Source organism: Equus caballus, chromosome 10, assembly GCF_041296265.1.
Source record: "Equus caballus isolate H_3958 breed thoroughbred chromosome 10, TB-T2T, whole genome shotgun sequence".
Taxonomy (NCBI): Eukaryota; Metazoa; Chordata; class Mammalia; order Perissodactyla; family Equidae; genus Equus; species Equus caballus.
Genome location: NC_091693.1, coordinates 89,617,403 through 89,644,176, shown reverse-complemented (window position 1 = coordinate 89,644,176; position 26,774 = coordinate 89,617,403). Strand labels below are relative to the sequence as shown.

Here is a 26,774-nt window from a genome sequence, read left to right as displayed (position 1 = left end):
GCGAGCCGGCCGGGTACCCGCTGCCACGGCCTCGGGCGCGAGGGCAGAAGCCGCGGATTCGCCGGGCAGACTCTCCGCGCCCCTAGTCGTGCGTCCGCCCCGGGCGGGCCGGCGGAGGCGGGAACCGCGCGCTTGGGGGTCCGGCCCGCGCCGCCCGCAGCGCCCCCCACGGGCGGGCCCGGCGCTCGGTGCCGCGACGAGTGGGCGGCGGGAAGCGGAGCCGGCGGCGAGCGCAGCGGGCGGCGCGGGGAGAGCGCGGCCGGGAGGAGGAGGAAGCGGCGCGGGCAGGGCGGCCGCGGCGGCAGGGGCGGGTCCTGGAGGCTGGGCCGCCGCGTTCCGGGCCCGCCAGCCCGGGAGGGGCCGCCAGGTAGCTCGCCGAGGGCGCCCGCCCCGCCCCGGCCGGCCGGAGCGCCCGCCCCCGGAGCGGCGCCCGCGAGCGCACGGGCAGGTCCGCCGCCGCCGCTCCCACCGCACCCTCTCCCGCGGCGGGCGGGCGGCGCGCGGCCACGGAGGCGCCGAGGAGGGGCGAGCGGCCGCCGGGCAGCGGCGTCCCCGCGGGCGAGAGGGCGCCCGAGAGGCGGCGGCGGCGCGGCGCGGAGGGCGGGACGCGCGATGGCAGCCGCGTAGCCCGGCGCGCGCGGAGCAGCCCCGAGCTGTGGCCGGCCCGGCGGCGCGGCGGCGCGGGGGCCATGAGCGGCGAGGCGGCCGAGGGCCTCACCTTCTCCGTGCCGCCCTGCGCCCTCGCCGAGGGCGGCGGCAGCCGGCGGGGGGCGGCGGCCGAGGGCGAGGAGGGCGCGCGCCTGCCGCCGGCGCCGCCGGGCAGCTTCTGGAACGTGGAGAGCGCCGCCGCCCCGGTCCCCCCCTGCTGCGGCAGCGCCCCCCGGAGCCGGGGCAGCGGCGGCAGCGGCGGCGGCGGCCGGCGCCCCACGGTGGCCTATGTGATCAACGAGGCGAGCCAGGGGCCGCTGGCCGTGGCCGAGAGCGAGGCGCTGCAGAGCCTGCGGGAGGCGTGCGAGGCGGCGGGCGCCGCCCTGGAGACCCTGCACTTCGGGAAGCTGGACTTCGGGGAGACGGCGGTGCTGGACCGGTTCTACAACGCAGGTGCGTGTGCGGGTCGGGGCTGTCCGCGCGGGGGGCTGCTGCTCCGGGCGCCGGCGCGCCGCGAGCGCCCGGTTCCCTGCTCCCTGCGCCCCGCTCCTGGCGGGACGCGGTGCTGCTCCCTGCTCCCGGCGCCCCGCTCCTGGCGGGACGCGGTGCTGCTCCCTGCTCCCGGCGCCCCGCTCCTGGGGGGACGCGGTGCTGCTCCCGGCACGCCTCTTCTGGGGGGACGCGGCGCTGCTCCCTGCTCCCGGCACCCCTCTTCTCGCGGGGACGCGGCGCTGCTCTCTGTTCCCGGCACCCCTCTTCTGGGGGGACGCGGCGCTGCTCCCGGCGCCCCTCTTCTGGGGGGACGCGGCGCTGCTCCCTGCGCCCCGCTTCTGGGGGGACGTGGCGCTGCTCCCGGCGCCCCTCTTCTGGGGGGACGCGGTGCTGCTCCCGGCGCCCCGCTTCTGGGGGGGGACGCGGCGCTGCTCCCTGCACTCCGCTTCTGGGGGGGACGCGGCGCTGCTCCGTGCACCTTGGGCGGGGGGCGCCTTGCCGGGCCGAGCCTCAGGTGTCTGGGCGGGACCAGCGGCCGCCGCCGCCGCGGGGTGCTCCCTTAGAGAACTCAGCTCCTTGGCAGTGCGCGTCCTTGCCCCAATCTGCTCTTCTCCATCCAGTGTCGCGGCTTCTCTTCTATTGGGGTGGCCTATGTTCACCTTCTGTACGTGCCTGTGACTGCTTTGGGGGACGTCTCGTTTTCTCGGTGTCGTTTCGGGGGTACAGAAACCATGACTGATGCCAAGGAGCCGGCTGCACACACAGTGTGTCTGCACGAATTTGCAGGTCATGTCAGGATCTTATCCACTCGTTTTGCCTTAAGTTCAGTGGTTTGAACTTCCCATCGCTTACCTGTTTGAACTTTCAAGTAGTTACTTCCAAAAGTAACCCACACAACTTGTGTGGGGTCTCTGTTAGGACTTTGGTGAAAGAACCAGGTCTGGTTTTTATTACTCCATGTCCCTTGATGTGCTGGAAAGGGTTTCACTTTGCTTTAGAGGCTGATATGCTATCTTAACAACTAAGACGGGATTGGCCATTGAAGTGATTGCTATCATAAGCCGTGGAAAAAAATGTATCTTCTCAACCTGTCGCAGATTTCAGGGTGTTACTGCAGTTCTGGTGGCTGAAGCTGTTAGCAAATGTGAGGAATAGTAATATGTTCTTGAAATTAACCTTTAGCGCCCTGTGCAACCAATGTTGACAATATGTACGCGTTTATTTTTAAGTGTGGGCGGAAAATTTGATTTAATGGTGGTTTCTAACAATAAGGTTCTTGTATTTGCAATCACGTGAAAGATTTTGTGTTCCCACCTTGTGTTCCAGTTCTGTTTCCCTTCAGTCTCTTCAGCACACCTGAAGTAGGCTGATTTGTGTCAGTTTTGGAGTTCAGCCAAAGCTGAATATTTTAAGAACAGGAAGAACTTCATGCTGAGCAAGCCAGACTAAATAAACTGCGACTTTCTGGTTTTGCTATTTCGTTACAGACTGGGTCTTCCTAACTGAGCATGAGTATCATATATTATGGCTTGCTATAAAAATTACGTAAACATAACTTTTCTAAAAATTTACAGCACTCTTATTTTTGGACTATAATTTGGAAGAAGCTTCAAAGAACTGAAAGATACGTGAGGAAAACACCCAACCGAGTTCTGGGCCTATTTTTATTGCGCTGATAGATTGGGTATTTTTTATAGGGCTCTATAAAAAAAATCTTAAACGCTGAGCTATTTTGAAAGAAGGTTTCCCGGGAAGGCTCACGGAGAGCTTGTTCTCCAAGTGCTGTCTCTGGGGAAGGGAGAGAAAAAGATGAGAAGGGACCAGACATTTGGACTGGCTCTCGTTTAATCCTCCAGACAAGCCTGTGGTGGAAGGGCTTCCTCTCCTTCTCAGGAAACCAGGGGATCCACAGCCGGCCCTAGGCCCCGGGGTGGTGACTGGTCAGTGCAGGATTCCACTTCAGGTGCAGACCCTTAAAGCTCCCGCTTTGCCCTTGCTGCCTCCCTTCAGCTGGGCTGATTTACTCTCAGAGTCAGGGGAAGGTCTCTATCCTGGAATCATGTGACAGAGAGCTGGAGGGACTGTGTGAGCCAGTTGAGTGCAGTGTGGAAGCCTGCGGAGGACCATGCTCTCGGAATACCAGTGTTCCTGGGCCAGCCCTGTCCCATCCTACTGCTCAGTTCGGCCTGGGTGGGCTCCATTTAACCCTGAGTCAGTAGAATGGACTCAGCCCTCTCTGAACCCTCTCATTCTGCCTGAAGATGTGGTGAAGGAAGATGTTATCAGTTTTGCCCAAACCCTTTGTTTTTCTAACCTGAGGGCTGCCCAGTTTGAAAGTAGTAGAACTTTTCTTCTGTTTTCCAAGACAGTGCCTGCTTCTCCTCCACCAGGCTTGGGCAGGTTTTTCTGTAGAGGGCCAGATGGTAAATATTTTAGACTCTTGATGAGGTCTCTCCCACGACTCAGCTTAGCCGTTGAAACTGGAGAGCAGCCGTTAACAGTCCCTAAACAGGTGATCGTTACTGTGTTCCAATTAAACTTCATTAATGCTCACTGAAATTTGAATTTCATGTAATTCGCAAAATATTATTCTTTTTTTCTCTTTTTCCAACCATTTAAAAATGTAGAAACAATTCTTAGCTTGCAAGCCATGCAGAAACAGGCCTGGCAGGATTTTGGCCCCTGGGCCGTGCTAACCTTTGTTCCACATCCACTGCCTCCACTTGGAAGCTGAATCAGGATGATATGGGGGGACGAACACTCTCCCTCAGGTTCCGTCGGGGTTTCCATCCTGGCTCTGCTCTGAACCATGTAATCGGGAGCAAGGCCCTTCACCTCCTCCAGAGGCCCCCAAAACTGACCAGCGGTGGGAGTGGAGGGAGATTGAAGTAAATTTCTGAGATCCACAGCTTTACTCCTGTGAGTCTGCAACACTGAGGAAGGATGGCACACTGGGGCAGAGCTTTCCAAGAATTTCAAGATCTGGATTCTGGCCCTGGTTCTCCAATTTGGAAAAGGTCATTTAAAATCTCAGAAAATAGTATAGGGTTGGAATAATTGTTTTCTGAGATTCCCTCCAACTTTCAGATTCTGTACTTTAAAATTACAACATTATTAATACAAAACGAGTCATTTCAGTCCTTCGGGGCGAGTGAACTGTGTGTGTATATCATGTTCCCAGCCTAGAAGTTCAGAGTTGGTGAGGGGGCAGAATCAAGCCTGGCTGCAGCGGGGCCTCTGGGAGGGTCCACATGGAACGCCCTGGGCTCCCAGGAAACAGCCCCTAGAATCGACGGGGGGCAGGGGGACTGGGTGGAGGAGCAGGTTCAGAGGTGACCCCTACACTCAGGCAGAGGGATAAGAAGGACCCCAACATATAAAAGAGAATGTTCCTGTTGGAATAGCTGCACTTACTGGAAGGGATAAGGACTCAAAGCTGGTTACATTTCTACAGGCTTCCCTGTCTATGTGTCCTGGTGTCTCTTTAGAGGATAGATTGCGGCTAAAGGTTTTCAGGGATTTTCCCTGTTTGTTGTTTAACTGTAATCTAGTTTGTTCTCTGATACACGTCTCGTTCTCTTTTTCATTTCCGTTCTGAGTGGAGACTACTGTTCTGTCGTGGCTTTTATGAAAATTCTTTGTGTTTACATATACAAGAGCATCTCTCTCTCCCCAGCCCCCTGCCTGGTAGGCAGTCAGTTTCCATAAAGCTAAGAGGTGTCAGGGACGCAGAGGGACTCCCTCCACGTAGACCCAAGGCGGAAGCGTCTCAGAAACCTTTTTTTAAGGAACATCAGTTCTGTGAAGTAGAGCGAGAACAGGCTCCATGAGTCCCCCGTTTTGCTTATGGGAATCCTGAACGGGAGGGAGGTTGCATTCATACGTTCAGGTTAAATGACTTAAGGTTGCTGCTTGGAACTGAAGCACACTTCTTACAACAGTGTCAGAGGTGGTGGCTAGCTTCTGGGAATAGCCTGTAAGAAGCTTGTTGACTCGGTGGACTTGAAGTGTGAAACCCTTTCGTCGTTTTAAACATTCGGGAAAATTATGTTCCTGAAACCTGAAACCGGGACTTTGAATGCACCTTTCTTTGCGGTAGAATCTTTTGCTTTTATCTAGCTTCTGGTAGCATCTTGGCCAGATGTAGGGGCTTCACTTTGGATTGGACGTGAGGAGAGGAGGCGCTGTGATGAGGTTGGAGGAAGGAGGATTGGGAGGCTGGGCAGGGAGAGGGAGGATGCTGTGGACGGAGGGAGCAGTGCCAGCAGGGGATCCGTTAATACCTGCTCCTCTTTCACCCTTCTTCCCCTCCAACCTTCTGTTTATGGCCTTGACTTCCCGCTGACGTGAGACCCAGGGACACTGCTCTGCTCAAGGCCAGGTTGCTCTCGGTGGGCACGGGATGAGGCCGGCATCTCCTTTCCCTGCTGCGAGGCACTGTGTCCATCCACCTGGGCGGTTCTCTTAGCCAGGCTCCCAGCAGATCGCAATCTCTTACAGCCTCGCCCTGTAGCAACAGTGGCCGACAGGAAGGAAGCACACGCTTGTTGAAACCGTGAGAACTTACTTTTACATTTTCACCTGTTACGTTCCCGCTTTGCTTGGGCTCGTGATGAAAGTCACCCAGTTAGGCCGTGTCACTGGAGAGGCACCTGAACTTCCTGGGCTGTGGTCCCCTTGCTTCAGCACAGCTCCTTAGGACTTGAGTCTTACTGACAACAAACCAAAACCAGCATCACCTTTGTCTCCTGTTTGTCCTGGGCTGAGAAGTTCTTGAAAGTCTTCCATGGGGCCACCCCGGGGCCGAGGGGTTAAGTGCGCGCGCTCCGCTTTGGCAGCCCAGGGTTTTACTGGTTCGGATCCCGGGCGCAGACATGGCACAGCTCATCAGGCCATGCTGAGGTGGCGTCCCACATGCCACAATTAGAAGGACCTGCGACTAGAGTATGTAACTATGTACTGGGGGGATTTGGGGAGAAGGAGAAAAGAAGAAGGAGGTCTTCCAGCCCGCGTCTGCATCTTCTGCTAAGTCCAGCGAGGCTTTCCTCTGTGTGGTCTCAGACACGTTGAGGGAGTGGGTGAAGTCAGCGTTTCCCGAACAGTGGTTCCCACGAGCCGGTTTAAAACAATCAGAAGACCAACATGTTTGTCAACATTTTATTTTTACAAGTAAGGATAGTATAAAGAGAGAGAACTTGACAGCCAGACATCTACTATCACACTTTCTCAAAAAGAAAAGACATTTTTACAATAAATTAGGGCAGCCATAACATTAGAATAAGGAGTAGCTCTTTGCATACAGTAACTGGGTGGAAGAACTCACTGTTTAGGACTCTCCCAGTTTCAGCGTGGACAAGTGGAAGCTCTATCCTGCGAGCGCCTCTGGTCTGCACCGCTCGAGACCCTCCCCTACCTTCGGTCGCTGCTTCCCGCGGGAAACAGGCCTCAGCAAAGTTAGCGAAAGAGCGAACACAGACAAGCTCGTAAGGAAAAGTCTAGTTAGGAAGAGATTGAAGAAATATCCCAGTGGTGCCCTGCGCGTGGTTTTCCTCTGGGCTTCTGCCCTCTTGCTGGCTCGCCTCTCAGGCACCTGCTGCCCACCTGCTGTGAACCCAGAGCACTGTGCTTCCTCTTGTGCTCTGGGAGGCACAATTATAATTTTCCAAAAAAAGCTTTACTAGGAGATTGAAAAAAGCAAAACTGAAGACTTCCAAGTGCAAGAATGAACTTGTTTTTAGAGCACCCGTTTCTTACCCCAGATAGTCAACTGTAGGTCGTTGTGCCTGACCCTGCTTCCCAGGGTCCTGAGTCCTGATTTCTTTCCTCTACTTGGTTGCCTTTGGTCTGCTTAAGACATTCATCACTTGATAGCTCGGGTTGCATCCACCCCCAGGCAAAGCCTAATTATGAGTGCACCGTGTGGCCTTGTCTCACCAGTGGCCTTGTCTCACCAATGGCCTTAGCTGGTGCCAGCCTGCTGGGAGTTCTCTGCTCCAAGTCAGTTCCCCTTGGGTGGCTGCAGGGACTGTCCCCTGCTTCCTGTTTTGGAGGCCTGGTTAGAGGCCCGTTCAGTTGCTGTTTCTGGTTTGTGGGGTAAAATTGGTTCTCAGCTCCTTTGTGGGGCACTGGGAGATTGACAAGCATGAGGCCCAGTGAATGTGCAGGTCTCCACCAAGAGGTACCGACTGTTTCTGCTTTCCAGCTACTTGCCCCAAGTGGTCCCTCCAAACGCTGCCCCACCCTGCCTGGGGCAGGGTGAGAGTTGAGCATGTGGTACAGAGGTGGGAGCAGGCACGAGTGCAGGTAGCCACAGCCCTGTGGGTATCAGGGAGAACACAGGACCTCATGATGTTGGGAAAGGTAGATCTTGCAGACAGCCTGGCCATCCCATTGTTTGGGTATAGATAAGTGGGGAAACTGGCTATATTTAGGAATGATACCCTTATTTTCAGGGAGCAAAATTAAATTTGCAAATTTTCTTAGTGACATTAAAGGAAAAAAAAGAGCAAAGCAAAACTGTAAACTATTTCAGAATCCACTGGTGATTCTAACACGTTAGCTTCTTTGGTTGTTACTAAATTGGCTTTTCTCTCTGGCTGGAGATGTTAACTAAAGAAACTGTACCAGATTATTGGAGAAGGAGAAAGGGTATGAGACAGAATGGATTTTTGACGTCTTGTCTGATTTTCTAAAAATTTTAAAAGTGAGTACTTAATATCTTATGTGAGTTTTATTTTGTAGTTTTTCTTTTTCCCCAGAACATTAAAACTAAAAGACAATAACCCAGTCCACATTGTGGTAATTTTATTAGGGGAGATAGAAGGGAGGAGAGAAAATTTAGATGTTAACAGCATCTCCTACTGAAAGTCATAGCAGAGCAGAGCTGTGCAATTTAAATGCCACAGAAGTGGCACACGGTGACAATAAACACTTCGTTCCAAGCAGACCTTTTCTGCTACGGTAGGTAATCAACAATGGGGAGAGCAGTTGCCTTCGGTGTATGATTCATACAGGAAGGAAGTTATATTCCTTGTGTGGCAAGTCTCTTTTCATGGTTGTGACCAATTATATCAGTGTTTTCCAACACTTTTAGTCTCTTGTAAGAACTTTTTTTTCTTTTGATCAAGTTTAGCCCTGAGCTAAGATCTGCCGCCAATCCTCGTCTTTTTGCTGAGAGGCACAGCTAACATCCATGCCCATCTTTCTCTATATGTGGGACGCCCGCCACAGCATGGCTTGATAAGTGGTGTGTAGGTCTGCGCCTGGGATCCAGACTGGTGAACCCCGGGCCGCTGGAGTGGAGCATGCAAACTTAACTGCTGTACCACCAGGCTGGCCCCTAAGAACTCTTGAGAAACAGAAACTTGGGGAAAGCCACCCTAGTGAATGTCAGGCCATCTGTCCACTGACTCCAAGCCATTTAAACCAAGTATTTGCCTAAGCCAGAGAATTTGTCCTCCTTGAAAAATCTTGCTTACCCCTATTTCTTATTTAAAAAGCATCCAAGGAGAATAAATACACCCAGTCTGTTACACATGAAGTACCTCTTAACGTCACACTCAAGTTTTCTAATATGGTTGTTGTGACAAATATCAGCTTAGAGCCAAAGCAGCAGGACCAGGAGTGCGAGTCCTGCTGTCCGGGGGGCATGGGTTCTACCTCCAGCTAGGTATTTTACGATTTATAGTTTGGTCACCCGCAGGTGAACAAATATTAGATCATAGAACAAACATTAGAACAGAATCGTGATAGACGTGTGTTGCTCTGTGCAGTGTGGCACTCATAATCACCTTGTCAGCTCTAAAATGAATAGATGTGGCTGTGTCGTTACCTAAATCTGCTAGTTGCGGGCGCTCCTCCTTGGAGAGGGTCTGTGACTTGGCCAGAATGAATCAAGAGCTTGAGTAGGAGTCGAACCCAGGTCTTCCACCTTCCAGATAAGCCAGGTGTGCTTGCCCACTGTCCCACGCTCTCCCTCTGCGGGGTGTAACATTTTGAAGCACAAATGCTGTTTAAGAGGATCAGTTTGAACATCTTGCTCTGCGACGGCAGCGTTATTATGAGGAAGAGTCACGGTGGTGTCACGTAACTTCTGGTCCCCTCTTGTTAACAAATTTCAGTGGCTTCTTGTTAGCAGTCTTGGAAGATGATCATCAGAAAGCTGACTGTAACACCTCTGTCGGTACCAAAGAGGGAGCCTGCAGCCGAGGCTGAGGCCTGGCGGCTGGTTTCTTGGCCCACAGCTACGAATCGGGCTTTCTCCAGGCCGGTCTGAGGCTCTTCTCTGGGCGTGCTGGTCAGAGGGACTGCCCAGTGTAGACACGCCTTTCTCCAGGGTGAGCCAGAGTTGGGCTGACAGCACAGCCTGGGGACCGTCCCTTTTCTTGGTTCCCTGAGAAATTCTGCCTCCTGCATCCGATTTGCTTTCCGCTGACGTTCTAGCACATTCTCAGTCCTTCGGTTCCGTAAGCATTTGTTAACTGCCTGTGATGTGCCTCTTACTATGATAGAGGCATGGAGAGTGACGAAAGAGAGGCAGGCAGAAGTCTGGGGGAGAAGAGAGGCTTAGAGCATCTGTTTCCATGGGAAACATGGATGCTGAGGCGGGAGTCAGGAGGCACTGCCCGTCCTCCTCATCTTCCCACCCAGCTCACTCTTTCTTAAAAACAGTTTTAACAAATTTAAGTTGTGAAACATTTCAGTCATAAAGAAAGTACGTAAAGTAGTATAAGACACTCATGCATTCACTTGCTAAATGTCTTAGCTCTTAACCATTTGACGTTTGTTTCACTTCTCTTTCTCTCTGTCTCTTAGAGAAATAACTCCCTCTGGACAGCACCAAAAGCCCCTCTCTGCTGCACCAGTTCCCTTCCTGGGGAGGTGCTTCCTTCACGGGAAGTGCTGAATTAGAGTTTTCAAAAATGTAAAATTGTGGTTCTCTACAAATATAAAGGTATGTCGGATATTTAATTAACTCATTATTTAATGAGAAAACCAGTAGGATAGTAAAATGGACTCACAGGAGAATTTGAAGAGTTGATATTGTACACACCTGTGCACCATCAGGAATGCTGAAATGAATTTGCTGATAGATGCAAACTGAGTAATGTTCTCTAAGGCAATTCTGTGAGTACAAATGTCCGAGTCATCTTTTCTACGGGGTGGAAATCAATTGTCTCTCTACCAAACAATATTCCTTTGTGTTGCAGTGGACGAGAATTACTTGCCTCACTATCAGTATTGCACAATCTAGTGTTCGTCCCGAGGCCTTGGACAATGCCTCGTCACTAGGACAGTCAAAGGTGCGCGTCCTTTTACAGTCAGACCGTTCCGAGCATGTGCTACAGGAAGCCTCGCCCTCCACTGAAAGGAGACCCAGCACTCTCCTTTGTCCATTTTCAAGCCTCGGGCAACTTTTCGGCACAGAAGCTTGGTCATTCTCAGCAGCCTTGTGCTGTGTGTTCCTCAAGAGCTCACACCCGACCCGATTAAAGGGCCTGTTTTCTTTTCTCGGCTCTGCCACCATCTGAAGCTGTGTTTGCTCTGAGTGGGTCCCAGGATCCCTTGTAACTGGGGCTCCTAATCCTGGTTGTTTCACATTAGGAAGCGTGTACAAATTGGATGTTAGTCTGTCGATCGCCTAGCTTTTGGGTGTGATAAGAGGTACAAGCCAGAACCAAATCAGAAATACACCAGTGTGATGCCTGCAGCGTCCACAAACCAACTTCATTCTTAGGCTAGGAAATCGTCGTCATTACTAACGGGAGCTTCAGTAGTCCAGACTGCTCCAAACAGTTTTGTTTTTTGGAGGTTAAAAAAATCCTTATAATATTTTAGAGGGCTGGCAAATTGCTATAAAATTCCACATGCCGAATACATCACTTTGGTCTTGTAATTTAAGGCAAGTCGTCCCCAAATGCACAACCTGCGTTACCACGAGCCAGTGCCCTGCCAGTCGCTTCACGTGCCTGACCTTAGTCAGTCTTTAGAACAGCTTTGTGAGGCAGATAGCATCAGGGGATCAGTTTTGCATGTGGGAGAACTGAGACCCTGCGGTGGTTACCAACTTTCCAGTGTCACGTGATGACTAAGGGACAGAGCCAAGTTCTGAACCTAAGACTGCTGCTTCCAGTCTCTTCAGTTGTAAGCACGCTCCTCTGTCTCCCACCAGCAAATTTTCTATTTGAAAAGTTTACGTTATTATTAATACCATGATTACGGTCTTCTCCTCAGTAGACATTTGTTGACTACTTAAGAGATTTCTTCCGAAAGTCTTCACAAAATTAAGTTCAAAGAGTGCAGTTTCTGCCTTTTATGGTCTTACGGTCTACCTGTGAGTTCGCCAGTTCCCTCAGTAATTCTTGGCGGCCTGTCACGAGCGCGGTGGAGCTCTAGGACTGAACAGGTAAAAAGACCGAGGGATTTTTTTTAAGGACTTCGTAAGGTGGGTGACTTCATTGAACTGTACAGTTGAGAACATTTGTTACCACTATAATAGACGGGAAAATGCACTGAAAATAAAAATGTTGCACAACTGTAAACTGTGCATTGGACTCCCTGCTTTATTTTTATATGAAATCAGTATCATATTGAAGATTACTTAAATAAATTCCCAGTTTCTTAAAACCTTCAAGATCTTTTATAAGTATTAATACATCTCATTGCATTGACTTCCAAGAGGGTATTATCATTCGTTAATGAAGAAGAATTTTTTATACTGACTCTTATGGCAGCAATCCTTGGAACCTTTTTTCTTATATATTGCTTTTCTAGTAGCAGAATTTGATCTGTATTTAAATTCTCTTGTATTAATCTTTTCAGTTTGTGAAACAAACCTAGGATGTTTTACGTAAATGAAGTATGCCAACCACGTAATTTAGTATTCTTTAGGCCTCTAGTCCGTAGTAAAATTGTATTTCTGGCTTATTGATGAGCCTGGAGTGTATGGTCCTTGGGTGACAGAAGATAGTCACTCTGAATGCCAACTTATTGAATGAGAATAGTAAACAAACAAAATGCCATTTAGATAATCGGATCTAAACGGCAGATGTGTTGGATACAGTGTTGCTGCAGAACCATAGCAATATTATGGTATAGATTAAAAATGACTAAGGTTGAAATCCCGGCTACCTTTGAAGGTTCTAAGCAACATTTATGAATTATATTTGACGTAACATTTCTAATGATTTTTGAGTCACGTACATACAGTCGAGGTACGTTATCTCTACCAAAATGGTTCCTAGATTTTGAGGAATTGGTCTTGGGAAACTGGTCTTGGTTGAGCCAGTGAAAATTCAGACATTCAGATCTAGAGAGTAGGCTTTTAGTTTTTCAAAATTAGCTTTTGGTCAGTTTCCCAGATATAGTGGCCCAGTGTTTATACACTGTCAGAGTAAGAAACGGTTTGTAGACCTCTAGAGGGCAGGGAGCGTGGCTTTGAAACCTAATGGATCTCTTTGTGTGTGTGAATATTTGTTATAGCAGTTGCAGAGCACTGTCTTGGTGTAAGTTGATTGGCTTGACCTAGTGAAGTTAGAGAACAGTGTTGCAGCTTGCACGTGAGTTATGATGAGGATAGTTGGCTTGACTTTTCCTGCCAACCAACCTAGTGCTGCCAATATTTTATGTGCTTAATGTACACTTGGCAGTTGGTAAATCTGAAATAACACTGGGAAGGAAACGCCAGCCTCGACTCTTAAAGAGTCCTAGACTCTTCTTTCCCTTATAAAATCAGTAGTGGAGAAGATTCATTGAGTCACTAAATATGACACACGAGTGGATTACCCAAGGACTGACGGTGCTGTGTTTACTAGAATGTTGACCTGCATTCTGCGTTGTTTGTTTTCAGAGTCTGAAATTAAGAGTTGTCAGCATTATGAAATCTTTGCAGTCAGTTATGCCTTCGACTCAACATGTAATTTCCGCGAGTCTTTTGTTAGTGTTTACTAGTCCATTTAGCATATATTCAAATAAGTGGCACACTTGTATCATAGGTATTAATTATGTCACACCAAGGTATCTGTGACAAAAATTCATACTTATGAACATGGTATGTTTACAAAGTTAACTTTTTAAGGTTTTTTTGAAGAAAGTAGTTAGATGCAGAGATATTATAATTAAGGCCAATTAGAGGAGCATTTAAAAGTAGCTAACTTGTGTAAATGTTCATCAGTGTTCATTAATAACACGTTAGGGAATGGCTTGCCCTGATTTACGGGAAGTTTAAAAGTTCAGACAGAATCCTTCTGTTCTTGATTCTTTGTTTAAGGCAACACAAGGCAGAAAAAAGGCAGACAGACAATTCCCAGCAAGAATTTGTAGGTGACTGAGCTGAAGTCACCTTCATGGGGACAGTTTATGACTGTCATTACCGATGGCTCAGTTGATGCCCATTTATGAAATCTTTGAGTAGGTAGAACCTTGATATTATAAGGATGACTCTTCTATTTCAGTCAAATCTCTTGCACACTTGGAACTAAAGGTAAGATGTTGCTGCATCTCCCTGGTTTGCCTCCAACATTGGCACTTGTTTTCATGGTTAGGCAAACACTGGTAAGTAATGGCGAAGGGCCTGCCACACAAGTTCCAGACCTCCCGGAGCTCAGGATGCTGCCTGTAGTCAGGTTTTATTCAAGAAGCAGATTTCATCTTGTTAAATATATAGTGAACATTCTTCCTCATGGATAATCTCTTGATTATCCAGGCTTGTAGCTTCTTCTCATTACCTGTTTCCGTTCATTTTTAATCTGGGGTGGCCCCAGAAGGGCCAGATGCCATCCTCAGGTGAGGTGTTCACACAAAAGCTGCTGCCACTGTGTTGTGACACTGCTCGGGAATTTTCAAGCAAAAGTGGACCATGGTATTTATATGTTGCCGTGCCTTAATTTTCCCAGACCACCACTCTGATACGTTTGTGCTTTCCTCTGAAAGTGTCGTCAGACATACTGGAATAAGTTTGCAGGGGGTGTATGAAGCGACCATGAATTTTCTGTTTTCATATTCCGCTTTTTTGGTTTGTTCTTGGTTTATTTGTCGGGGGAGAAAGAGCATGTTACCTAAATAGAGTTCCGTGCCAGGGGATAAGCCACACTTAATTTGAGAAGGTTTTCTGAGAGCATTAAAGGAGAAATGGGCTCTGATTGGAGAATCCAGGCCTAATCTGCTTTCACTTATCTGCTCCATATGCGGGAAGCTCAGTTTAAGACTTGGACTGGGTGACAAGCTTCTGATGACTTTATATTTAGTCTGTGAGAATTACCTCCTCAAGGCTTGTAATTGTCCCCTTCAGCCATAGAAGAAAGTATTGCCCAAGTTTTGAGCCATAATATGTACCTAATATGTGATCACCAGGAAAATTCTTTCCTGAATCCAGCATATTGCATAGTTGTTTATGGCTTAAGCTTAGCATTCTCTCATTTAAGCCAAAAAAAATCATGGCACAATTTCTCTTTCCATTTGGATTCTCTTTAAGATCTGTGTAATTTTTTACTGTGTGCATATATTAGTAGCCCTTATCTATTACTCCTTAAAATAATCCTTTAAAAACTGTTAAATAAATCTCAATTTATTTAAAATTCAGTGTTCAATGCACACTTGATTCTTTGGGGAATATAAGAAAGGCTGTTGCTCCATAAGTCTTGCATCATATGTGAAATGACTAAAAAGCAACTGAAAACTCAAGTCCAAGGGTCACGAGAAATCTTTGCTAGAAACGTCTGACACTGAAGGAGCAGTTCCATGTCCTTTAGGATCATTGAAATATCCTTCCAGGTGTCTTTTCCTTGTCTGTCTTATTTATCCTGTATCTCTGGTACCTAGTAGAGTGCTCGGCATGTGATAGGCGCTTGACGCGTATTTGTGGACTCAATGCGTGAACATTGCACTTTCCCTCCTGGTATTTCAGTTATTGGTTTCCATGTCTGCCTTTCCTTAAGTGTGAGTTAAGCTCCCAGATGATGAAGATCACATTTTGTGCATCTTGACATCCTCCAGGTCTTCTGTATCTGTGCTTGACCTGCAGAGCACGCCTAGTGATGCTTTAGGGTAGAATTCAGTGACATCAACCCTTGCCTTGAGGGGCTCACAGTGTGGTCCAGGAGGCAGCCTGTAAGCACGTAGTCGGTTGTGCTGATTGCTGTACTGCAGGCTTATATGAGGTCTTGGAGAACACAAATGAGGGGAGTGTGGAGGAGGATGGTTAAGGCTTTGGACAGTAGGTGACATTTGAGTTGGTTTTCTTTAAATTGAGGTATAATTGACATAGAACATTATATTAGTTTCAGGTGTACAACATACTGATTCAAGATTTGTATATATTGCAAAATGATCACCAAATTGGGTTTTGAAGGATAACAAGTGAAAGCACTTATTATGTGCCAGGTGTTTTAAATTATGGGACTAAATGAATCTCCCCATAAGAAAGAGATAGAGTACGAGGAAGGCCTATGATGGAACCGAGGGACCCCCAGCATTTAAAGGTGGACCGAGGAGGGCATCAAGAGAAGAGAAGTGGTCAGGAGGCGGACAACGGATGGGGAAGGTTCAGAGAGAGGGGGTGAGCTGGCTGAGAGCGATGTACGGAGGGCTTGTCAGAAGTCAGTACAGTTGAGGGTTTCAGAGGAATCATTGGACTCGGAGATTCGAAAGCCCCTGGTAACTTCTGCCAGAGCAGTTTCAGGAAAGTAGTCTGTGGATAGTGTCTTGAATGATCGCTGGCGAACAGCGGGAGGCGGGAGGCGCATCTCGCAGACTATTCTGTAAAGAAAGGTGTTGGTGAAGGGGCAGGAGGAGCAGGCAGTGGCTGGAAGCAGTGCGCCCTGCCGCCAGGCTGAGGCACCGTGCCTGGTCCCGCAGTGAGTTTGCCTCAGAGACAGGATGAGGTCAGTAAGCCTTTGTGGCTCAGGTATTATTTAGCATCGTTTCTGTGGGAATGTGGAATACAAATTCCCAACCACTCTCTTCCAGAAAGAACTTCTGGAGCATGACCCTTGGTAAATGTGCTTGTTTTGTTGCTAATTGGAATTGCTTTTCCGTATGAGATTCTGTAACTTGGATGGGTTTGAATTCGCAGTGTTGCGGCATAAGTCGGGGGCTCTTTCCTTGTTGCACTGAGTTTGCAGAGCTGCGGGCCCAGTCCAGGGAGCGACAGTGTTCCCTGCGGGAAGGGGATCTCAGGCCGGGGCAGCTCTTCTTCCATGTGTCTCCAGCGGCCAGATTTCAGAAGCTTTCGAAACCTCAAGACTAAGAACCAAGACCAAAAATGCAGTTATTTTCTGAGCCACTGGAAACACTTCATGGCTTATAACACTGGCCATTATAAGTAAAAATGATTCATTTTTTAAGAGAGATCTTTGTTCAGTGCCATCTCACTTTGTAAACTTACAGTGGAAACACATTTTTTCAATACTCTGATCTCTTTTTAGGCTTTCCTCTCCTTGAGTTCCAAACCACCCCCGACTGGTGGGCTGCTTCGACTAATTACTGAAATAAACCTCGGATTAACTGGAAGGTCCTCTCACTGCCATGGCGCGTATTCCTTTGTACTCATTGTCCGTCGGTCTGTTCCTCAGGAGGCTCCCTGCCCCCTCCCCAGAATCCTATCAGATAGTTACTGTTGTTTTACTGGCAAATCTTGGAACCAGCTCCCTTCAGCCTTTTCTACCAGCTTCATGCAGAGAGGGACATGGTACCAACTGAGCTCAGGATGACCCCTTTACAGAGGAGTCTCATGTGCCACACTCAACAGAGCAGGAGGGGCAAGGAACACGTCTGCTTAGAGAAAATTCGCCTACGTGAAGATGACTTGGCTAAGCACTAAGGTCTCCCTCTCTCTCTTGCCTTTTGTTTCTTTTTGGTAATGGGAGAACCTGACAGAGCCAAATCTTTTGAAATCCTATTTTGAAAATCAGTTTAGGTTGAAATTTGATTCTTTCAAAGAGTATTTTCAAAGAACATATTTTTAAACGTTGGGTTGTCACGATAGTGCAGAACCTTCGTTGATGCTAGTTATGATGGTAATAATAATGAAAAGTTCAGGCTTGAGAGATTTCGTGGACAGTCTTCTCGCAGCAAGCTGGGCAGTCAGCTAGCTTTCATTGCTTTCATTCCTGTGAAATGAGCAAAATGCCTTTTTCGGTCTCAGATTTCTCCCCAGGGTGTCTTTTTAGCACAGGCGCCCAGGGCTGTAGGTTCTTGCCGTACGCTCGACTCCTGCTGACACACAGGTGCCCCAGACTCCTTTCTGTCCACTGCTGCCACTCATTGGTCCCCTGCTCTTGCTCCTAACATTTCACTAAATGGCACCCACTTTTCCAAACCAGAAACTTGCTCTAGATTCCTTTGGAATAATCATGAATTGTATATGTAGTAAGAATATCACTCCTTTATTTTTCCAAATGTATTACATTATTTCACTAGTTTGATGTTTATTATAATCTTTATGTTAATTCTTGACACTTTTTTTAGTCAAAACTATTATCATTTGTGAATTCTATTGCTTTTAAGTGCAGATTCTTGCTTCATGCATAGCTCAGACTTACCTTCTTTCATTCATTTATTGCTTCATTCATTCATTCATACCTTCATTCATTTATTCAGTAAACATTGGTTGGGTCTGCATCCTGTGCCCGATGTTGGAGACGGAAGCGGCTGTGATGTGGGCCGGGCAGAGAGTCCTCAGGTGGAATCTTCACTCGCCCATCTCCTCGCTGTTTGTTTTTCTGTTTACTGTTACCCAGTCCCTCTTCTGCATGCTTCTCTCTTCTATTTTTTAAATTGAGATATAACTCAAATAGCATAAAATTCACCCTTTTAGCACATAAAGTTCAGTGGTTTTTAGTAGATTTGCAAAGTGTGCAGCTATCCCCAATATTTAATTCCAGAACGTTTCATCACCTCAGATTAGCCGTCACGCCCATATCCTCCTCCCCTCAGCCCCTGGCAATGACTGTTCTGCTTTCTGTCTCTGAATTTGCCTATTCTAGATATTTCATATAAGTGGAATCATACACTATGTGGCATTTTGTGACTGGCCTCTTGCACTTAGCATAATGTTTTCAAGCTTTGTCCATGTCATAAGAAGTGTCAATACCCTGTTCCTTTTTCTGGCTGAATACTATTACATTATATGGCACATAACACATTTTGTTTATCTGTTCCTCAGTTGATGGACATTTGGGTTGTTTCCACTTTTTGGCTATTATGAATAAAGCTACTGTGAACATTCATATACAGGTTTTGGGGTGGATGTTATGTTTTTACTTCTCTTCATTATATACCTAGGAGTGGAATTGCTAGTTCAAATGGTAACTAAGTGTTTTGAGGAACCACTGAAGCGTTTTCTAAAGTGGCTGCACCATTTTCGGGTACCACCACCACCGTCTGAGGGCTCCAGTCTATCCGCATCCTCCCCAGTGCTTGTTACTGTCTGTCTGATTCTAGCCATCCTAATGGGTATGAAGTGGTAGCTCATTGTGGTTTTTATTTTATTCTATTTTCTTTTCTCTATTTATTTATTAAAGAGTGGCACCTGAGCTAACAACTGTTGCCAATCTTCCTTTTTTTTTCCCCTGCTTTTTCTCCCCAGATCTCCCCAGTATATGGTTGTATATATTGTTTTTAGTTTTAGCTCCTTCTAGTTGTGGCCTGTGAGAGAGTTGTCTGTTCAGATCTCTTGTTCGTTTTTTAGTGTGTCTTTCTATTGTTGAGTTGTAATAGTTCTTTACATGTTCTCCATATAAATCCCTTATCAGATATATGATTTGCAAATATTTCCTGCCATTTCATGGGTGTTTTTTTCATTTTCTTGATAGTGTCCTTTGAAGCAAAAAAGGTTTTAATTTTGATGAGATCCAATTTATCTGTTTTTTCTTTTGTTGCATGTATTTTTGGTGTCTTATAAAAGAAACCATTGCCCAATCTGAAATCATGAAGATTTACACCTATGTTTTCTTGTAAGAGTTTTATAGTTTTTGCTCTCACATATAGGCCTTTGATCCATTTTGAGTTAATTTTTATATGTCATGTGAGGTAGCAGTCCAATTTCATTCTTTTGCATGTGGATATCCAGTGGTCTTAGCATCATCTGTTGAAAAGACCATTCAGTCTTTCACCGTTGAATTTTCTTGGCACCTTTGTTAAAAATCGGTTGAGTATATGTATGAGTTTATTTCTCAGTTCTTTTCCATTGACCTGTATGTTTATCCTTATTCCAGTACCACATAGTCTTGATTACTTTAGCTTTGTATTAAGTTTTAAAATCAGGAAGTATGAGACCTCCAACATTTGTTCTTCTTTTTCAAGACTGTTTTGGCTATTTTGGTTCCCTTGTATTTCCATATGAATTTTAGGTTCATTAATTTCTGCAAAAAAGACAGGTGGGTCTTCCTCCTATTTTTAACTGTCCCTGATATTCTTTTCTTTCTTATTAAAATGTTGTTCTTCCTGTTTCTCTTGTATTTTTGGCTTTCAACTCGTCTCAACTTTTCAACTTTTTTCAAGCTAGTCTCAACTTTTCCTTATTTATTGGCTGTTGAACTGATCAGTGAACGATGAATGGCAGAGTTTTCAGATTTTGGGCATTTGTTGTCATTTATCACACCCGGGGGTGAGTAGATTTCCCTGCCTTCGTCTCTCCCTGCCTCCCTCCCTTTTCTCCGCTCATTCTCTCCTTCCTCCTTTCCTTCCTCTTTCCCTCCCTCCCTCCCTTCTTTCCTTTCCTCCTTCCTGTGGGTTTGGCACTTATTAGAATTATGGATGTTAGTAGAGTCTGACTTCAGCATAAATGAGAATCACTCCTTACTTTTATCTGCTTATTACCTAAAGCTTAAATATTTAAATGTGAAAAGTCTAAATGTTTCTTGAAAGGGTTATTGTTGTAATAAACTTACTCGTCCCTTGTGATTTGCTGTCTTAAGCAAGATATAGAAAATCTCATTTTTGTAAGAAAAAAATCTCATTGAAAAGTTAATTTTCCTGTAACACACTTAGTAGGTGATGCTCTTTCTAAAAGTCCTCACAGTCTGTGTGTGTTTCCAGGGCGAGTGGTTTGTCCCTCTGTGGTTTGCAGACTCAACATCTTAGTGTTAAGTATTAGATGAGGAAATGGAGTTTATCATAGATTTAAATTGCCCTGTATGGTCTTATGTTGGTCCAATTTGAAACTGTCTCTGAAGTCTTAACTTGGGCGATCACGTTGAAATGCTCTTTGCTCTGTCAATCTTTTAGTGACCTCTGTCCTCAACGCCAAATTCCGACTTGTCCACTTTTATCGAGTCAGATACCCTACCGCCCAGTGCCTCAAAGCCCAGTTGTTGGCCGTGATGTCTGGTGATGGAGGGGATGAGTCCGGTCTGTCTGTCACTATGGGTGAATTGGAGTGAAGGACGTGTGGAGGTTTGCAGCAGCAAGGGCTCAGCCTTGACCTGCTGGGCTCTGAGGTCCGCGGTGCCCCGCTGTTTTTGTTTTTGATTGTGAAGCGATCCCAGAGGTCATCCTTACGGGCACTTCTTTGCTGAGTTCTTGCTGGGCCTTGTTCTGAGACGGGCACTAGAGCTTCGACTCAGATGCCCTTCCTGCAGAGGAGTGGTGGGGATTTGTGGGTGAGGCGTGTGCAGCCAGCCTCTGCCTGCGCCCCAGCGTGGGGAGCCGGGCTGGGCTTGGCTCGGGCCTGGCCTCAACTGGCCTCCGTGGTTTTATGCCTTACCAGGTAAATTCTCGCCCGCCTCATGACCTGGGTGCCTCGGGGATGGCTCTGTGGGGGTGGGGACCATTTCTTGGAATGTGGGTAACCTAAGTGTATTCCTGTTGGGGACTTGCATCTCCACTCATCAGACTAGGAAAAAGTCATGTGTTCCTAGCGAAGGAAGCGAAGCCACGTGCTGCAGTGGTGAACGCGTGGCTGTGCATCTGACGGACCTCTGCGTGTGGATCTGGGCCCTGCCGCTTGCTGGTTCTGTGCTCTTCTCGAAGCCTTCATTTCTCATCTCTAAGACGGGGGTCAAACAGTCACTGCCCGATAGGCCCATTGCGAAGGTTAAATGGGATCGTGCGTGTAAGGAGCTTTGCATAGTGCCTGGCAGGTCATAGACTGTTGGAATAAAAAAAGACTTCAGTGGCGGTTTAATCCAGCACTTTCTCTGATGCAGGAATCTGCCAAGAGGCCTTTCCATGTGCTTTTGTTATGTTGCCACATTGCCTCATCAGTTTGATTTTTTGGGGGGCCATCTAACCATGACTTCTGACTTTTTGTTACGATACCATTTAAAAAGTTCTCCACGGCCGGGCGTTTAGTGGCGGCTGGTGGGGGGACGTGATCCTGGGAGCAGATATGTGGCCATGCTGGTGCCCAAAGGGACAGATTTGCCGCGAGCTGGGGGTGACCCCACGGAGTCCACACATCTCAGCCGAGACGCAGCGGGAAGGAGACGTGCCTTAGGGTCGGGAGGCTGGCCTTGGGTTTTGGTTCTGCCTCATGGATCCTCTCTGCAGTGAGAAAGCCTGTGTTTCACCGTGTTTTGAAGATTAACTGAGAAGATGTATTTGAAGGGAGCAGGCACATCATGGCTGCCTGGCCAGCATTTATACCCCACAGTGTTGATTGATTGTGTGGAGAGGTCTGTTTCATTTTTCTGTTGCTGCCTAACAAACCATACACAGCACAGTGGCTTCAAACAACAACCTGTTATTATCTCTCCCAAGCTCGTGGGTTGACCGGGTTCATCTGGGTGGTTCTTCCGTTTCAGAAGTCGGTTGGATCTGCACACATCTGGGGGCTGGACTGGGCTGGGATGTCCCAGCAGGCCCCTCCCCATTGCTGGGTGTTGGTGCCGGCTCTCTGCCCGGCCTCAGTTCTCCTCCTGTTCTCTCCACGTGGCCGGGGTGTGCTTCTCACGTGGTGTTTGCATTCTGAGAGGGAGTGTCCTATGAGTGAGCCTTCCAAGAAGGAGGTGGAAGCTGTCAGTTCTCTTGTGTTTCAGTCTCAGAACTCTGGGACCATTCCTTTGGCTGCATGCTATTGGTTAGAGCAGTCACAGTGCCAACCCAGACTCCAGGAGACGGGGGCACCTCGATGGGGGAGTGGCCACGTGCACACAGAGGGCGAGGAATTGATGGTGGACGTCTTCAGAAACATCTCCCACAGTCTGGATGGTCTCTCACACTTCTCCTCCTGTGGATGTGCATGTGAGGGGAGGCTGATCAGCAGGTCAGGAGCTCGCTGCCTGCCGTACTTCCATGTGGTGGCTAAGTCCTGGAGAGAAAATGAGGCCTGGGCCTTGAGTCGTCATTAGGTTTTGAGAAAGAAGCAGTTAAAACTGAAAATGGAGTACCTGAGTAGGTTCAGCAAGAATACACTTTACATGGAAAAATTTTTTCTCTCTATGAATTTTCAGTTTCTATGGACAGGGGTGGTAGGAAATTCACTGTCCAGATACTGTCCCGAGACTGGCTGTCCACCAGAAGGCTGCCTGGAAGCCGACCTGTGTATGCATATATTTGGGCCTGTTGGGATTAGATGGTTGAACAGAGACTGGACAGCTAATGATTTACTCTGGCTGGTGCTTGAAGCGGAGAAAGCAGTGGACAGTTTTGTGAAAATCCTGTTTATACATCAAAGACTTCATCTTAACTGCCTAGTTACGCAAAAAAGTGGAGATTGTTGCCTTTTTAAAAGCTACGCAAGCTAACATGCATCCAAGACTCACTAGCCCATCTCAGCCTTGGGAATAGACAGAATTTATCGTTTTTCCCTCTAGCTGTGCCAAGGGCAGGGCAAGGAAGGAGCACGTCCACACAGGGGACAGGTGGCAGCAAAGGCGTTAACCAAGAGACCTCAGGAGGCTGGAGGAGGGGGAGGGCCTCCGGGGGTCAAATACAGAGGAGGTCCGTGGGCTGGTCTAACCTGCAGGCAACCTGTGTGTCCTAAGAGGGCTCTGCAGCCAGCATTAGAGTTTCCAGAGGGAGAAAGAGAACAGGAGGTCCTTTCTCTGTGTAATCCCCTTGATGCTTCCCCTGCTTAATTCTATTTGGCTTTAATTCTATTTGCCTTTAGAAACCTGACCACAAGTCTGCTTTTCTTCTCGCACTCCTGCTCTGAGCCCTCCTTCCGGACCCTCACAGGCCATCTGTCTGGTTTCTGGTGCCGTCCATGGACGGCTGAACCAGTGAGGAGCACGCGCCCACCTCACTCCTCATCTTTGCCCACGGGACACCTGAGAGTCACGTGCAGCCCTCGGCGGACGGTTCTTGGCGGGGGTCCTGTCCAGCGTGCTGTTTAAATTTAGAAACACCAGTGGTTCTGCTCGGGGAACAAAACGCTTGCAGCTCTGGCGTTCAGCGTCGGGAGCCCCTTTGCTGGGTTTGCTCATCCCCACGCTCACGCCTTCCCCATTCACCACGCTGGCTCTTTCTTCCAGCTTTCCTCTGGCTGGGCCGTCAGTAGAGATTCTTCTTTCTTACTTTTGTCACTTGTTCCGAATGGACATAAGCCTTCCTCTGCTAAAATCAGAAACAGAAAGTATTTGCATGACTTTCCTTAAGGTCATGGATTTTAAATTGAAAGAGGCTGAAGAGTTAGTTTTTAAATTGCTTTGTTTCGTTTTTCTAACATTTTGTTGGTGAATGCAGACACTCTCGTAATCTTTGATTTGGAGTAGAATCGCTGCCTGGGCCCGTCTCCCCAGAGGCATGCGCTGCGTCTGCCTTTGCTCCCGATGGACGGCGTTGGTGGCTCACCCTTCTCACCTTCCTTCTCCGTCCCTTCTCCTCTGTGCTGTCTGAGTAGGTGCTAAGAAACTGCTCTGCGGTCAGTGCTGTTTTCCGCTTAGGGCTCCCAACCAGCTACAGGAGGGAGCCGAGCTTGTTAGCCCAGCATGCGAGGCCTGCCAGTATGGGTTGACATCCTCCTGCCTGTGCCTGGACCCCGCCTCGGGGCTGCTTGCTGGTTCCCTCGTGAGTCAAGCTCAGGATCTCTCCCTTCTTGCGCCCAAGTGTCATTCTACGCTCGTTTTTCCGTTTTCCCCTTTCTAGTTCAGACTGCTGTGGTTATAGTTGCTGGACTCAGTCATTTGGGAAATGGGACCAGTTCTTCTAGGCTCCTTCCTCCTGGAGTGCTCTTCCCTCACTTCTTGGGACTCCTTGGCTTCCTCCAGGACGCCCTTCGAACCTTCTTTCTGCAAAGTGGCTCACCGGGCATGGAGCCTCCTCTTCTGTCTGCCCACAGGCCGCCGCCTTCTTCTCCTGCGTTTTAACAGCTCACCCACCAGCTGACTGTCCGTTTTCCTAGTTAGATTAAGGTCTGTCTTTTTCATTTTTGTGTCTCTGGTGCTCACGTGAAATAGGTGCTCGATAAGTATTTCTTGAATAAATTTAACAAATAATGTCCTTAACTGAATTCCTTGAACGTAAGTTAATGATTTGATCATTTTCATAAGCAACACCTCATGGAAGAGCTTTATCCAGAAAATCTTTTGCCTTTTGTTTTAGTCGTTACTTGTGGCTAAAAAGGAAAGCAAATCGATATATAAAATGACATGTGCCTTGAAATTTAGTAGGATTTACTAGTCTTAACTGCCTTTGAGTCCTCTGCGTTTTTGGAAGAAAAAAGTCGAGGCTGATGACAATTATGTACATTACTGACTGCTGGCTATTCTTTGATGTTTATGCCTGAGAGTGCATGTTCATGCCATCTTATGGCAACTGGGACACCCCAGTCGGGGGCGTTTTTTAAAATATTATATCGCCCTGCCACAAGATGACAGAGGAGCAGTGACTAGTCCTGTATGCCTTCCATCCTGCCATCCCTGGTACCTGTCAGAGTAGGATTCCAAAGTTAGGCAATGGTGGTAGCCCCCTCTCCTGGCTTATTGCATTCGTTTAGCACTTTTAGATAAATAAAACATTAAGTAGAGACTTTAAAAACCCCTTCCCTGCCTCAGTAACTTAAAACATCTGTGAAAATGTTATTTTGGCTTATTTTCATTTCTCCTTTAAAGTTGTATGGAGTTTCCCCATTATAATAGGAGATAGAACCTGTTCTTTGAAAATTGGGGATCGTTTGTGTATGGATAGTTTTTCACACCCCCAAACTTTTACTTCATGTATGGTTTTAGTAAAAAGGCTATTTTAGGAAATTTTCTTCTTTAAAGGTCTTCTCAGGACTATGTTATTCTTAGGTTACAGCATGGATTTTGTTACTGATTCCTGCCTGTTATCAGCAGTGGGAATATGGCACATTCATGAACCAACTTCTTTTTGATCCTTGTCCCTATAGTTCAGGCTAGCGCCTGGTGTAAAATTCTTATTCAGTAGATACTTATGGAATAAACGAGTACATAAGGCTGTATAGAGAACAATTTACTTTCAAAAGCCTATACTTAATACAGGTTTGGCGCATAGAAACACAGGCAAAAACAGGATTCCTACTATGAATGTAAGATGTGTAAAAACTCAAAACACATTTTTATTTTCTCAGCGGGACTAACAGTTTTCATCAAAGCAGAATGTACTTAAACCTAATAGTTGATTATTTGTAAATTGTTCAAGTATAAACAAGGCCTTACCTTATGAATTTGTCAAGTGCTTCCTGCTAGTCTCTCCTTATTTTAGTGACTTTTGTGAAGCTCAGGTAAGGTTGGGGGTAAAAATGTTTTGCTTCTAAAATCTAAGGACCTGGACTGACTGCCCAAACTACAAAAATTATTTGATAGGCCACCTGAAAATAGTTGGGAGGATGGGTAGAACCCATGGTCTCTTTAAATGGGAAACACAAAGATATTATTATTATTGTTATCTTAGAATCTGGAAGAATGTCTCAAAGAGCTGTAAATGTTGCATAAATTCAGAGACTATTTTCATTTTGGTTCAGTTTTCATCATCTGTAAAGTTATAAGACTTTTTTTAAACATCATGGGAACATCATAAAGGATAAAAATCAAACAATAGCAATGACTAAAAATTGGAAGGCTGTGTTATATAATGATTTTTTGTACTGCTTTAAAATATGCAAGAATAAACCTTGCAGGAGCAAAGAAGCTTACTTTTAAAATGCGTAAAGATTATTTAATTTTAAATTTTAGTATGTGTGATATAATGACACCAATCTGCAGTATATTTAAATGAAAGTAAAAATTAAAATAATGTTTGCTCCTAAATTACTAAAGAGCCTAATATACTAAAATATTTAAACAAAAGTCTTACATTGGGTGCCTGTATGAAAACAGGCTTCAGTTGTTTACACAAAGACTATTACTGTAGTCCTGATACCTTTAGATAACACTCACATTGCCACTTTAAATGGTTTCATTTTTATGTTTTCTATATCTAAAATAGATTCAGATATTTCAAGAGATAAAAGTCTCTAAGATCTGTAAACTGAGTCTCTGATTAATATATCTAATGAGCTTTTAATTTTTCTAAAAGGTAAACACAGTAGCAAAAGAGAGTCTCGTTAATAGTTAATATATGAACATGTCACAAATCTCTGGTGCTGACTGGACAGATAATTCGTGTATAAATTCTTGCTTCCCAATACTGAAACAGCTCCTTTGACCTTACTTCTCCTCTCACCCAGCCCTGACTCTCTTCCTGTAAGTCGTGTTGAAATTGAAATGCTGTTGAGTTGTGTTTGGCTGGGTTCC

The 26,774-nt window shown here is 47.0% G+C and overlaps 1 protein-coding gene across 5 annotated transcripts in view; it reads left to right on the top strand.

Annotated features, from left to right (window-relative positions):
* Positions 1-429: 429 nt before the first annotated feature.
* The window catches only part of MAP3K5 (mitogen-activated protein kinase kinase kinase 5), a 180,551-nt gene continuing 154,206 nt past the window's right edge, over positions 430-26,774 (top strand). Inside the window, exon 1 of one of the 5 annotated variants that reach the window (XM_023651182.2) lies at positions 430-1,101. In XM_023651182.2, coding sequence (XP_023506950.2) covers positions 690-1,101 — 412 coding nt within the window. In that variant the 5' untranslated portion in view covers positions 430-689. Of the gene's footprint in view, positions 1,102-9,971; positions 10,094-26,774 lie in introns of those variants that run through there. The other 4 variants (XM_023651183.2, XM_070225547.1, XM_070225546.1 and 1 more) reach the window with 4 other exon arrangements.